Source organism: Pelophylax lessonae (assembly GCF_965119305.1).
Source record: "Pelophylax lessonae genome assembly, chromosome: 4".
NCBI lineage: Eukaryota > Metazoa > Chordata > Amphibia > Anura > Ranidae > Pelophylax > Pelophylax lessonae.
This window is the reverse complement of record NC_138771.1, coordinates 88,455,266-88,470,784: the sequence shown is the minus strand read 5'-3', so window position 1 is coordinate 88,470,784 and position 15,519 is coordinate 88,455,266. Positions and strand designations below refer to the sequence as shown.

The following is a 15,519-nucleotide window of genomic DNA, read 5'->3' as shown; positions in this document are numbered from 1 at the left end:
ACTACCTTTTCTGACCTCCTTTTATCTGACTACTAAAGGCCTAATCTAATCCAAATGGTTATGGTACGGCCCTCCAGAGGCCATACACGGTCAAACATCTATAACATCTAATTGCAGCTCCAGGTGGACAGGATTATACTTTACCAATCATACTCTGATCCCACCTTGGCCTTTCCGATCATCCCTCTCGATTTACCTTTTTGTAAGCACCTTTACAGAGTGTTAAACCAGAGCTCCAGATGAAGTTGAACTGCGAAACATGTCAGCCTAGCTCACACTCCGTCAACTTTTGGCATCTGTGACAATTTCTTCTATAGATCCCCAGAAGGGGAAGTGGTATTTTTATGCCTCCCTCTGGGGAATACCTACAATTTAAGTAGTGTCACAGAGTATATGTTTACCTGTATGCATTTTATAATGTGGTAGTTTGCAATTACCGTTGTTTTTTTTCCTCTTGCTTTGTTTGATTATTTTCTATGTGTTGGCAATTGTCTGCCAATTTCTGTTTTGTATTTTAACTCACCAACAATAAATGTTATGTTTTATATCTGTGGCAGTAAAGTCCATGTGTTCTGTACTCCAATTCTATCTAAATGTTAGGATATGGCACATATATACGGTCTAAATGCACCCAGCTGGCAGCAATCTGGTGGTGCTCTTTCTCGCTTTTCATAATCTGTCCTATAGCAGGAAGAAATCTCTTCGTAAGAGAATTCTTGGTTTTTACCAGATTCCTAAGAACTGGTGTCTCCTTTGGACGATCTCCCCTCAAAGTCTGTTTTGGGGACAACCCAAAATTTGGGATAATAATAAACAAGCAGCAATAAAAAACCTCTCCACTCTATTCAAAAGGAAAAAAAACTTTTCCATTTAGTTATACTATAATATTTCACACATAATATTCATATACCACAGGTATTTATATAGCACCAACAAAATAATGCAATTTACATACTCCATGTTCACTGCTCTCAAGGTGTGTACAATAAGACCAAGTTAGATAGGAGCCTAGGGCTGAAACAACTAATCGATTAATCGACAACTAATCAATTATGAAAATAGTTGTCAACTATTTTCGTAATCGATTAATCGGTCAGCCGATTAGTTGTTCTGCATACAGAATGCATTATTTGTTTACATATCAGAAAATACAGTGCAACGCACATACAGCTCAGTACACCGACCGTACATGTCAGTAGATGGCAGAGAACTTGTGAATGTGTGAGGAGCGATGCCTCATGGGAAATGTAGTCCTGGGCAAGAGAAAGAACCAAGTGATTCTAAAGGCAGAGGTTTTTTTTTTACCTTGCTATATACATGGTTTACAATCACTCTAAGTAAGGGCTCTGTGCAGGGAAGATCAGTATCTGAACCCAGAGAAGGTGTAGGATGATAGACTAGAGGTGATATAAGGCATTACAATTACATTTAGAGTAAAAGTTTACTAGTATACTAGTATTGTGCATTATATTTAAAATTATTATATCCATGGAAAAAAAAAAAAAAGTCTCAGCTGTTAGTACTACTTTAATATATAAATGTTATTTTCCCCCCTCCACCCTTCATATAGCTTCATGTTTGACTCCCAGTTAAAATATCCTGCATATCCGACTTCTGGGCATATTTTTTTTTATATACATACAACTCATATGATAAAAGATATAATACTTTCACTGTTTCACAGTAGAAATTATAATTATATTACAGTAGCGATTATCTGCTGTTTTTTTTTTTTTTAACCCCATCATGACAGGTGATAAAAAAAAGCATGCTGCTGCTACTAAATGTCTTCTGCTGCCCGTACATGTATTGGATTTTTTGGACAAAAATATTTGTATCTATATTTATACAAAAATGTGGTTGACAACGAACACCAAATGGATCCCACTAATGGTTAGAAAATTGGATGAATGTTTTTAAAAATTTTCTAAAAAAATTTAGTTTGTGTATGGCCAGCATAAGTGACAGCAGGCGCAGGGAGCTTGTATCAAACTACCTGCATATTAATAAGGGAGTGTCATGAATATTGTATACCAATCCGGTCTGAAAATTTGCAAAAAAAAGTTTTTTTTCGGTCTTTTCAAATTTTTGGTCTCGGAGTCTGATATGTACCACATTTAAACCTCTAATAATACATATATCTGTCTCAGAGTGGACTTTATAGCTGGATATTTATATTTACCACTGTATATAGCTATTCAAGAATATTAACTAAATTATACACCAACCTTTTTTTTGTTGAGGTTTTTATCCGATTAGTCGATTAATCTAAACAATAATCGGCCAACTAATCGATTATAAAAGTAATCTTTAGTTGCAGCCCTACAGGAGCCAATTAGCATGTTTTTAGAGCGTGGGAGGAAACTGGAGTACCCAGAAGAAACTCATGTAAGCACAAGAAAAGCATGCAAACTCCATGCCGGTGGTATATTGGTTGGAATTCAAACCAAAGACCCTAGTTCTGTAAAGCAGGAGTGCGAACTACTAAATTACTCTACTTGACTATACAGACTGTACATTCTACTTTAGATTTACAGACAACTTAGAAGTGTGAATGCTTACCTGATCAGATAAAAAATTAGGCAGTGTGCTTGTGTAGGTAGGCAATCCTAGGTAGGTAGGTAGCTATTTTAAAATCTAAAGGAGATTGTATAATTTAGGTTATAATGCATGTGGCCAGCTTAATAATCATAGTTATTGATAATGTGGAGTTTCTCAAAAAATCTTCATTACATAGATTTTTTTTTTTACCTTCTGCATAGTGCAGAAGGTAATGAGCTTTATACACTATAACCCCCTTGAAACAAAACATATGTGTGTTGCAACCATTGAACAACTGACTAAAATATTGAAGGGTAGAATGTTTTCTTAACCCAAAGTCATGTTCATTTCAGTCATCCAATCACATGCAAGGGAAATGGCTATGTTTTTAAAATTCTCCTGCACATAATTGGGTATTTGAAGAGAATGCAGGTCTGTGGCACTGAAAAAAAAAAAAATTAACTTCTTTAAAAAATCAACAGCCAGCTGAAAATAAATGAGTCGTCCAAATTCGGTGTCCTCGGCTATTGGTGCCTACACATGTTTGAATCAAGTCATTTAAATATCTCAGTGTTTAACCAGAAATAAATTGATTGGGCAAGAGATGAATTGCTTAGCTGTTTTCAATGTAATCATAGCATATGGGATGGATAATTTTTTTGAATAGTTCTTTCAAATGTAGAAAAAAAAAAAAGATTGATTGAAAATCCATTTAAAGTTTTGTAATTTTGATCATTATGTTGATCGTGGTTTAATTTCTAAATTTGGATTACATTAAAAAAAAAAAAAAAAACAGAAAGCATTTGTCTGGCTTCATCACATTGTAAGTATTCACAAATACAATAAGGCTGGCTCCACACATTTTCTGCATGCTTCTGCAATGCACAGTAAAGCATTAAGAATTGAACCCCAATGTATACCTACGCTTGCTTCCAATGCATCCATTCTAAACTTTACCACAATGTACATACATACTGATGCAGGTTCTTTTTATTGTGTTGAGATGCTGTTCCAGCCTATTAAATATGGGCTTTATGACTGCACGTGTTGACACATGCACAGGTATAAAGCGGCTCCAAAACATTCAAATTAATTAAAAATATCACAATTGCAAGTTTGGTCCTCTCTGATACTGAAAACAGAAACTGAAAAGCTTTGTAGCAAGAACTGGCAATTTTATCACCACTTGTGGTTGTTTCCATGGAAGTCGGAGAGAAACATTTTGAAATATTATTTCTGTTGTTTCTTTATCTGACCATTCAGGTTGATTTACTAAAGGAATTAAAAACCTTCACTCAATAAGTGGAGCTGTGTTCAATTTGAATTCCCATGATGACCCATCATGTCAGGGTTAAATTAATTAAAAAAAGGAAAAGAGAAATTTGCTTTTCACATGATTGCATAATTGAAGCAAGTATTGAAGTGATAATCGAATTATTGAGTGAATATTCCCAACTCTTTTAGTTAATTAAGCTTTGTTGGGTAGTGTAGGACCACCTTTATCATGAATGCACAATTATGTATAATATAGCAGGAGCTCTCCTGTTTGGAGTATCCAAAACCTTTAAAAAACCAGCGGCTAAATCAGGCCATTACACTTCACAATAAATAAATATTATGTGGAAAACTGAGTTAACCTTTTTTAACATAGTGCTTTTTATTAAGTGTCTCATTACATGTTAATGGGAAGCTCTCAGTCCTATCTACCTTTCTCCATCAAACACAAAGGGATTGATTTACTAAAACTGGTGAGTGCAAAATATGGTGCGGTTCTGCAAAGAAATGGTTTTAAATATTAGATATTGAATGTATTTCAAATTACTAACCACAAAAAAAAAATGATTGACTTACCGGGTATTGAAGACGTCTCTTCATAACTCCAGATGACGATAAGCAGAAATACGAAGGCCACCACAGAAGCAGCTGTAGCTGGGGCCAGGCTGGGCATAACCTCTGTGATGTTGTACTGCATAGTGTTCAGAGCTTCCAGAATCATCTCTCCTGAGCTGTCTCCTCTTCTAGGTATCGATGAAGAAAGGAAGACCTTTAAAAACCCAGGTGGCATTAGACATGCATATGCGACATCAAGGGCCACTTTGTTGGCATTTACCCTTTTCATGTTTTGGGAATAAGTTAGATAGGGTGAACAATTAGTCAAAACAGAAAGATAACAGTTATTCATCAACTTTGTGCTGCTCAGTTCGCTTTGATAGAGCAAGTGGCAGCTATTCAGCAGAATGCCCTTGACAGGGCAGCTTTAGAAGCTTGGCATTTACTTATTAGGATATTTTATTGCAATAATTTGTATGTAATATACACGTTGTATAATGTTTATAGAGTTTAATTGATGATTAATTTAAATGCTTTTTTGACCAAATACATTTATTGACTGGCGGTTTTGTACATTCATTTAAATTCATTTGTTTTTATTTTCTAACTATAAGCTGGGTACACACGGGCCGAATGTCGGGAGACATTTGCCAGTTATAAAAAACGTCCGCAAATTGGACAATATGTCACTCTGTTCCGACAATAGGCGGACGTTTTGTTCGATGAGCATGCTGGAAAACCAGCAGCTAGCCGACTTCCGGAGTGTTTTGGCGGCGGGGGGGGGGGGGGCATATTCCCCTGTGAGAACACAATATCTCAGTGGTGGAGATCACTATACTAACATTATGTCACTTCCGGGCAAGGTGAAATGCAGATGGAACGCACGCAATGGGAGACGGCATTTCTTTACCACATCCATACATGCTCTTCTAGTTAGTGCTACTGGAAGCACTCTTAAATGTGAGTGTTTTATTTAATTATTGTGAAAAAGCTCAATAAATGGTATTTGCGCAATGAACACTTTTCATTTATTTTATGGGAAAACTGAGTAAAAACCCATGATTGGGACAGCTATTTGAGATTGCAAAGCAAGCTCATCCACCGATTCAGAGTGAAACATCTCCATATCAGAGGAGGCTTATTATAGCTGTATAGGTCCCGGGGGCCTGATTCATTCTGGTAAGTGACCATAACTTACCAAGGTGGTGGAGCACATATTTATCAGCACTATATTGGTTTGGAGCACTTATCCCTTTTGGGGACACGGAGAAGAACCCCCTTTTTTTTTCGTATCACAAGAGACTAATGAACTGTACGCCTTTATGTGAAGTTATATAATCGTTTGAACATTATATCACAGTAATTTATATAATGTATTGAGCTAAAATAATTTATATTGCACAGTTATATGCATTATTGCACATGTCAAATTTACATATGCACCTTTGGGGCACGTTTGCACTTTTTAAAATAAGCAATTAGTCACTTTGCATTGAAATTTTTTCCAGGTAATTTTTCTAAGCACACACTAATGTTGGTAGCGCCTCACAAAAACCCAAACCCCTGATTAAAGTAAACAGGTTAAATTGACGGTGACACTACTAAATAACTAAACTTTTATATGAGGATAGGGGCCGAATTTTAAACTTTTTCATAGTTAGTATAGAGGTTCCGACAGTTCTATTTCGTTCAACCCGCTGGGGTGAATGGAAAAAAAACGAATAGCATGTACCAGGCTTTAGCCTGAGCTGTATAATGCTCCATGTTCAACAATGCATTCGAAAATAACAAACTATGAATCACCAGATCACATTAGCTAGCTAAAGCAATTTATTTTGTATTGTACCTGGAAACTCATTTAGGTAGAACCAAAAGCAAAAGCTTTTTTAATATTGGATAGAGTCAGGAGAGGAGGGGGGGGGGGGGAGTATAAAATCCCCATCAAGATTTTATTTATCGCTGTACCTCAGTTAGGGGGCATTATTCACTTCATATGTCCTGTTCACATTTATTGCTGCGAGTGAAAGTTAAAGAAAATCCAAAATCTTGGGCTGTCACTAGAACAGGAAAAGACCCTGGTGGCAACAAGGGATTTCCTCTCTATGGAGAGATTTCCTATCACTTCTAGTTTTGATTGGGAAATCTCGCTAATGGGAGACAGATGAAAAAAACTGGCATGGGTTATAACCCATAAATGTATTGAAAATATAAAAAAAAAGTTTTTGCTTTAGTTCAACCAAATGTGTATTTGTAGAAAGTGAAAATAATAAGGTGCTAGGCCACAAGAAAGGCCCATGATCTGCCAATAAACCATGTTCACTTTATGTTAAAAATGGCAGAGTCTCACATGCTGTCCCTTGCTGTGAGCAAGCAAGGTACCAGCCAAATGAGCCCATTCCTGCTCCATGCATGAGCAAACATAGAAACCAAGTCACACTTTAATGACATCACTCACTTCAAAAATACTCAGTCAAACACTGCTAATCAGAGTCCTTGCCCTAAGGACCTTCCACTAATGCCTTTCACCCTTCTAGACTTAGTTGAAATGAATAACATCATCAAAGTGCGACCTGATTTCCATGATTATTTAGGTTCATTTTAGGTTTAACTTAGATAAGAATGCAGAGACAAAGACCAGTAGTTTCAGCAGTAAAATCTGTGAGGAAACTGAGTTTTCGATGAAAAAGGGACATTGATATACTGTATATATCAACTGGGCAATAGTACATATAGTATTATCATAGTATAACTACTATGAAAAAAAAATTGGAGCGAGCTGGTTGGATAGTTCAAATTGTGAAAGACACTTAACTACACTGAAGACAGAAAAGCTGCTGAATTTTTAATTTGCAATAACAGTGGGAGTGACTAAAAAGGGCAAAGCTCATATGTCACCATCTGTGTTCCCACAAAATATGCCTTAATTACTATGTCCTAAGCTACAATCTCACAGACAAACTAGCACCTCAAGACAAAATTTTATAAACATGAGACTCTTCTAATTTCCTGCCTCTAAACACTGAGCTTAAAATTTGCCTCTAACCGTCCTAATGTGAAAGGACACACAAGATAACATATCTTTTTTATTTTTTAAAACATATAAAAAAAAAACTAAAAAATAAAATTGTAAAGAAATAACATAAAATTGTAAAAAAAAACAAACAAACAAACAACAAAAATTAAAAACGACTGACATCAGTGGCGGAACTACCAGGATCGCAAAGGTCGCACTGGCGACTGGGTTCTTGCGTTCAGCCACCGTGGGGGGCCCAATATGGCAGGAAGGTGGCCCACTACAAGACTATAGTAAATGGTCCCACAATGGGAGTAAAGGGTTCAGGATAAGTTGAAAGGAGCCCGTTGAGGGACCTTCGAAGTTCTGAAGGTTCTAGTTACTCCTCTGGTATTATGTATGTGTCCCTGTTGATGAGATTTTCTCACTTCCACCAGAACAGAACATTAATCTCCTTTGTGGTAAAAGATGACAATAGAAAAAAAAATGAAAGGGTTCTATGTAGTCCTTCACCATTTAAAATTAATAAAATGTTTTAGCTTTTATTTTAAAGAAGACCCCTCCCCTCTACTACTCCTGCTATTAGTAGCAAAGTAAACTTAAAAGAAAATTCACTGCCAGGCCCTCTCTTTTATCCAGCCCTAACACACAATGTATATGTTTGTTAAAAATGAAGCCTTTAAATACCTTTTTTCAGATCTCTTCTGGCCGGTCACGTGACTCCCAGCCACTCTCTTCCCCCATCTTAGGGCTACAGCGCGAAGGGCTGAGCTCAGCACAACGGTCATGTGGCCTCCCCGGCCTACGTTAGATGGAGATCTCGGCCCCTCGCGCTGTAGCCTGTAGATTGATTAGGAGAGCGCCCAGGAGTTACATGACCAGCCAGAAGAGATGTGAAAAAAAGGTATTTGTCAGCAAGTTGTCAGCAAAACATATACATTGTGTAGGATGGCTGGATAAAAGAGAAGGGCTGGCAGTGAATTTTTTTTACAACACTTTAACTCCTTTTTTATCGCTAGCATAAAGAAGAAGCCTACGTCTGTCTGCCTGTGATTTGTGTTTAAGAAATGAGTGACAAAAAAGACAAGAAAAGAAAGTCTCACTCCTTAAGCTGCATTTTCATTCTATACTTGGCACTGCAGAGCAGAATGATACACTATATTGTCAAAGGAACCTGGACCCGTGCCTTTACACTCACATGAACTTTAATGGCATCCCAGTATTAGTCCATAGGACCTTGCTTTATGCACTGGTGTGCAGTCATGTTGGAACAAGAAGAGGCCACCCCCAAATTTTTCCCACAAAGTTGAGAGCATCAAATTGTCTTAAATGTCTTGGTATGCTGACGCCATAAGTGTTCCCTTTACTGGAACTAAGGGGCTAAACCTAACCCCTGAAAAACAACTCCACACCATAATCCCCCCTTCACCAAATGATTTGGACCAGTGCACAAAGCAAGGTCCATAAGGACATGGATGAGTGAGTTTGGGGTGGAGGAACTTAACTAGCCTGCACAGAGTCCTGACCTCAACCCAATAGAACACCTTTGGGATGAATTAGGGCACAGACTACAAGCCAGGCCTTCTCTTCCTACATCAGTGCCTGACCTCGCAAATGCACTTCTGGATAAATGGTCAAACATTCCCATAGGCATACTCCTAAACCTTGTGGACAGCCTTCCCAGAACAGTTGAAGCTGTTATAGCTGCAAAAAGTGGGGCAACTCAATATTGAACCCTACGGACTAAGACTGGGATGCCATTAAAGTTTGTGTAAAGGCAGGCATCCCAATACCTTTAACAATATAAGGTATAATAGAGCTAAAGCAAATGCATGATTTTGGGAAGGGGGTACCAACTGGGGGCAGGAATCATCTAGAACATTGATATAACAGTGCATGGGTACCCAGACTTTAAACATTCATCCTGGAAAAAAAGTAGAATTTTCAAATGCTTTTACCTTCCATAATTATTGCTTTACCATTTGATATTAGGTTTTAGAAGTTATATATTTTTTCTTTTTAATTTTAGCGTTCTACAGAGAGATGATGGGAACCTGAAGCCTCTCCTGCACCTGGACAAATGCATTTACAAAATACACAATCAAGTGAAAAAAGAATGTCAGCTTCCTGCAATCCTTTGGTAGACTCCCTATTTACTCCCTTTATCATTGTGGCACTGTCAAAGGAAATCTGGTACATTTTTTTTCACACACCCACTAATTAGTATATTGTACAAAACAAAGAAAGAAAAATGATTTAAATAAAATGCTTAAAAGTAAAATAAGTTGCATTAAAGCAATTTTAGTAACATAATCTGATGCTTATAAATTTTTCTCATGTTGAATTCTGGAAAATATTTATATGAAACTGTCATCACTATCCTGGTTGTATAAAATAATAAGATAAGTGCATCAAAGCCCAAAGTGCTTGGTTCATCCAAATAAAAGCAGGAATTTGGAATATAAAGACAAATTATATAATTTGTGAAATGAAAGATGTGCCTCACCCTGGTTTTAGCTTTAAAAATTAACAAGATAATACAAATTCTAGTAAACTAAGAAGGTCATACACAAACACAATGAGTTTCATTACATTTTGTAGCTATGGGAATAATGCAATTAAAGCAGACAAAATGAATTATTATCCATCCACCCATCCCATTTTTATTCTGGTGTCAGTGATTTTCTACAAGGGATATGTTTACTTATTTTTTTCAGCTGCAAGGTTTTACAATAAAAAAAACTACAAATGAATAAGTAATGGAATTGGTGTTCTTGCCTATCTCAGAAGTGTTTAATTAGTTTGGTGAAAGCTTTACAAACCAAATTCCTAGTGTCTATTTTTTTATGCAATCGATATTGCATTGTATAAAAATTGAATTGCCCTACACTGTCTGTTCTTGATGGAGCTTTGCAGTATCTTATAAGAACACATCTCCTTTTGTGACAAGCTACCACTTAGTTTTGTGGATTTCAAAACAGAATTTTCCAATAACATACAATTTTTCTAACTTCAAGCAACACTATGAAGTAGCAACCCAAAGGATATACATAACCATGTAGAAACTAAAATTTCATTATCTTGGAAAATGCTCTCAATAAGCAATCATTTAATAACTATATGTAAATGCCCCATCTAGCTAACCTAATACATTTACATGTCATTTCATAAAAAATACACTACTGTTTCAATTTCCGAACAGCATTACGAACAGCAAGAATCCGACTCATACCTGTGTCTTCTGTGCACATCTGCATCCTCTGAGGAACCTTTGAAGTTCCCAACCCTTTAATATAAGAACCGAGAGTGGGGAAAAAACATTTCTGACCAGTGCTGATTGTGAAAAAGGTGCTTCAAGTTGCTATGAGATCAGTTGCTTGGATACAGATGACTTATTTCATAAGTGTCATTACTACAACCAGCAGAAGTTTGTAACCTGACCGTGTTCCCGAATCCCTTTTTAAATTTCATTCAAGACCTATATATCTGCAAAAAGATTTGTTTTCCCTTGGTTTCCTTTGTTTGTTCAGTAAAAAAAAAAAGTATGGCTGCATTGGATTGGAGTAAAATGAAATATATATATATATATATATATATATATATATATATATATATATATATATATATATATATATATATATTTAATGAAATAATGCTAAAATGGAATAGTAAGCAACAACTAATAACCAAGGAGTCCAAAGTCATGCCCCACATGTAATTATTATATATTTATTTTAATAATTTTTTATTCGTTATGGTCAGCACTAAAACTAAAATGTTAGTTTTTGTAAAATGTATTTGTAATTAGGTCAACATGAAATATTGAATATTATTGAATACATTTTTCTTATTTGCCACCTACAACAAGCAGGTAAAGAGCGCTAGGCAAGGGCATCAGCTTTCTGGGTGCGTTTGGTAGCCAGCGGGCTGAATACAACGTCTGCTGAAAAGTTAGCAAAATAAAGACACTTACCCCATTTTATAGCAAATAACAAATCATCTGGCTTGGAAAGGCTGCAAATATGTCCAAGTGTATACATTTTTTTTTTTGGTTTATATAAATAATTTTTTTTAACTACGTTAAATAATTAGTCTACAAATAAGAATAGACAGTGCTGAGCTTTCTTAAAAATCCAGCAGTTCTTACAAACTAATTGTCATGGATGCACCCAAAATTAGGTTTATTCATAAAAAAAGATGTTTATACAAATTATTACAAAATAATATATTATTATATAAGTCCCTTTATAAACATGTAAGCTTATGTCATTTTAAAAGCATGTAACAAAAAATTGACCAAAAACAATTACAGCTTCCCACTGAGTAAACAATTCTAAATGCTTAACCCTTGGCCTGTAAAATGAATCTTACTGTACAAAGTGGTCATGAAGCCCAGAACATTTATTTTTAAATTTGGATTGATAGTACTTGTGTTGTCCTCTCTACAGCAACCAGCAAGCTGTTGTATAATTTATCCTGTAATTATCTGATCTTCTTTTAGAATATTTTTACTGGTTTAATATAAACATGAGAGAGTACAGTTAGATGTGTTAGGGTAGGATGACAACAGATAAGGGATAACAGGAACTGACTTCAGTGTTTGCATAATGTAGTAAATGCAGCAGATGAAATCCAGGTCTAGCAGTAATTCAGGATATTAACACATTTCTCTTGGGTAATGATATAGTCCAAAGCACGTGAAAATTCAGCTTGGTCATTAGGAATAAGACTTTACAGTAATGTCACCTAGATTAAGGGGCAAGTGCAGTAGATATGTTCTAGGGTAGCATGGAGTTTTCCATGATCTCAACATGGTTTGCTTAGTAGCCATAAAGATATATGTGATCAAGGCTTGCTGGTTTCTGGTTGTATTTTCTATAGGCTTGTCCAGTATGGCTTCTCATGGGTTTTTAACTAGGTCACATGAGAGTACAGCATAAATTAGAGTAAACAGTCAAATGCAAAAACTGTGTACCGTGGGGCAGGTCCACCAAAAGTGTGCCATGGTATCTAACTAAGTGTAGCCCTAAAACAGGAGGTTAGGTGAATATGCCTTTGACTAAAAAAGCAGGGGTATAATACCAATGAAGGAGCACATTTTTAGCAGGGCCTTCTTAACAGCATCATAGGCCCCTGGGCAAAGTAATGCACTGGGGCCCCCTACCAGCTTGCCCAAATTTATGCACCGACTCTCAAGAATTAAAACATAAATAGCTGATAGAATAAAGCATATATTTATTAGTACTGCCCATAAAATCGATTTTAAACAATAAGAAAACATGCCATAAATCAAAGAATAATCAATGCAAAGAACACAGTATGGGGGAGGCAGAAGGGCACAGTACAGATTCCGGGACGCTACCCGGGACACAGCCATCCTGGGACAGCTTAGTAAAAAGCATGACTGTCCTAGCAAATCCAGGAAAATTGGCAAGCATGATGTAATGCAAGATTATCATGGGGCCTCCATGCACCTGGGGCTCCGGGGGAGTGCCCAGGTTTGCCCATGCATTAAGCCTTGCTTTTTAGGAATTTTTGAGAACAAGTATATTTTTCAAGTATTTAGCTGTTGCTGACCAGGCATACATCCAGTCTTCTTCTGTCAAAGTTGAAGAAAGCTCTTAAGTCTATTTATTTTGGTGTATGGTATTGTTACATGTATAAAACACACTAAGAGTTGCTTTAATAGAAGATATAAGGCCAGATGAATGGGGGTCAGTTCTGCATCTACAGTAATTTCTAGATAGGTGTCAGAAAATGGTTTGTGCACTTTAATTAGAAAACAGTGTTGCAGTTGGACATACAGACTTTGTGAATTGTAATAGTAAAAGTTTTAATTCCCTAAGGTGTGGGTAGCGAATGTACATCTTGGAGTTCATTGGTTTGCCACCATTAGAATTGATGAGGGTTATCCCGACCCAGGGGAAAGAGTGGGCTCAGTAGTTTTGGTCATAAATGTCATGGGAGCCAGGCTAGGTTAGAGATATAAGTGAGATGGGAGCCTACTTCATCAAGAGAGACCCATAAGGGTATTTTGTATCTAACCCGTAGGAAAGCTACGGGCAATATGTTTGCCACTCTATAATAATGAGAGCGATTGGGGACTCCTACTCCTCCATTTCGTTTTGGGCAATACATAGTATCGATCTCAGCCTAGACTGGCCTCAAATAAATTTGAGAAAATATCATTGCAGGATACATACGATGTAAGAGGGGAGGAGGACATTTTAATTGAGATGTTCAGGGCCCCATAGCATAGTAATTAGAAGGCCTCCTGGTTCTTCCACCTACATTAAAAAGTTGGTTTCACTTATGATACCTGTGACATTCTAAAGCAATAACTAACTCCTGCGTAGTACTAAAATGATGTTCAGTCTGAAAATGTATAAATCATGGGCCAAACAGTTCTGCATTCAGATGCTTCTAGGCTCTGAGGCACTTTGGATGTTATTGTTACTGCTAGGGCTACAATTTTTGATAGCAGAAGGTAATAAATGCAGCTCTGGCTGAATGCATTTTAAATAAACTCAGCATATTGAAAAAAAAAAATTCCTTCCTGTATATTAACCAGTTTTTTTCATAAATACATTAATGAATAAAAGATACGTTTAACATACTGAAGAATAGAAATGTGATGTGAGGCAAATTCCCTTGCAAACTAGTCTTGCAAAGTGGAGCAATGGACACAATGGGGTTGATTTACTAAAACTGGAGAGTGCAAAAACTGGTAGAACTGTGCATGGTAGCCAATCTGCTTCTAGCTTCAGCTCATTCAATTAAGCTTTTACAAAGAAAAAAAATGGAATCTGATTGGTATTTATGCAGAGATGCAACACATTTTGCACTATCCAGTTTTAGTAAATCAACCCAATGCCAAGCAACTACTGCCAAGTTGTTACTCTGTAGGAAGTTCAATGCTGGTTCTAATAGAGACGTTGCTGTTTTTTTGAGTCCATACAAGTTTTATCCTTTGTTGAGCCCTCATAAAAAGAGAGTGTTGTTGCCCCAAAATACATTGGCTGATTTTATGTTTAATCTTTGTTTATTGATTTTTGTTATCACACAAATACACAGGAAAAAGCAGAGATATAGTGAAAAAAACATAAAGGGGGATAACAGAAGGAGCATAAGGTTCAGGATTAGAACCGTATTCAGTACAGTACATATGGCAGTAACAGTATGTTATATCTACTACTACATAAGGCAAGTCAAAGTACAGCATGGTGATTGATTCCCTGATAAGTAAATACCAAAGGATCATAGCCTCCCCAGTAAGTGGTGCATGAGTAATCATCCAAAATTTGCATAGAGTGAGATTTCAGTGGTATGTCTGTACCAACAAAATGGAAAACCTTAGAGGACCGTTATGTGAATAGGGCTTACAACAGCAAAAACAAGAATGAAAACATTGGTTGTTTTTATATGACTTATCTACCAATAATCAAACTTATCTTTGACTCTTTCATCTGGTTTTGGTCTGTCACTCCTTTCTGAATTTCTATGGCTTGAGCTGCTGTTGGGTGCCCCTCAAGGGAAGCCTTGCTGCATTGGACCTGCCTTGCCAGAGCTGTTGAGCTTCTTTGAAGTTTCCTTTCATCTGACTACACATGTAAGTAAAAGTTATAAGCACCTTTCGGAATATATTTTTCAGGTGGATCAAATATGTACACATTTGTCCGCCATTAGTTTTCCAGCAGCCGTATTGTTTTCAGCGTTTCATCACTCTTGAAGCCAATAGTTACAGTGTGATTGTAGTCCAAAGGTATAGTCAGTCCCTCCTGACCCCAACGTTCTCCATCTATGGGATTACCAAAGCTACAGTGTGTCATAGAGAGGCATTCCAGCTTGCACCCAGGGCTGCCCTTTGTTAATATGGCACGTAATGCAAAATTTTCGAATAGCACCATATAAGTGACAAAAACATTTCTGTTTGCTCTCATGCAAACTGCTGCCAGGGAAACTGATATTAAAAAATGACTTGAGACATGCAACTCCTATCTGAACTCCCAACTTCTGAATACACCTTAAATAATCTGATTATACACGGTGCAAACTTCAAAAGTGGAAGGCAATTTTACAAAGCAGAGAGGATGGGGGGGGGGGGGGTATTATTGGAAAAAAAATGCTTTATGTGT

At 36.7% G+C, this 15,519-nt stretch overlaps 1 protein-coding gene across 3 annotated transcripts in view; it reads right to left on the bottom strand.

Annotated features, from left to right (window-relative positions):
* CYP19A1 (cytochrome P450 family 19 subfamily A member 1) overlaps positions 1–15,519 on the bottom strand; it is a 161,612-nt gene that overhangs the window by 126,787 nt on the left and 19,306 nt on the right. Inside the window, exons 1-2 of one of the 3 annotated variants that reach the window (XM_082252823.1) lie at positions 10,617–10,750; positions 4,393–4,585 (exon numbers count right to left, since the gene is read on the bottom strand). In XM_082252823.1, the coding sequence (XP_082108949.1) occupies positions 4,393–4,537 (145 nt within the window). In that variant the 5' untranslated portion in view covers positions 4,538–4,585; positions 10,617–10,750. Of the gene's footprint in view, positions 1–4,392; positions 4,586–10,616; positions 10,751–15,519 lie in introns of those variants that run through there. The other 2 variants (XM_082252825.1, XM_082252824.1) reach the window with 2 other exon arrangements.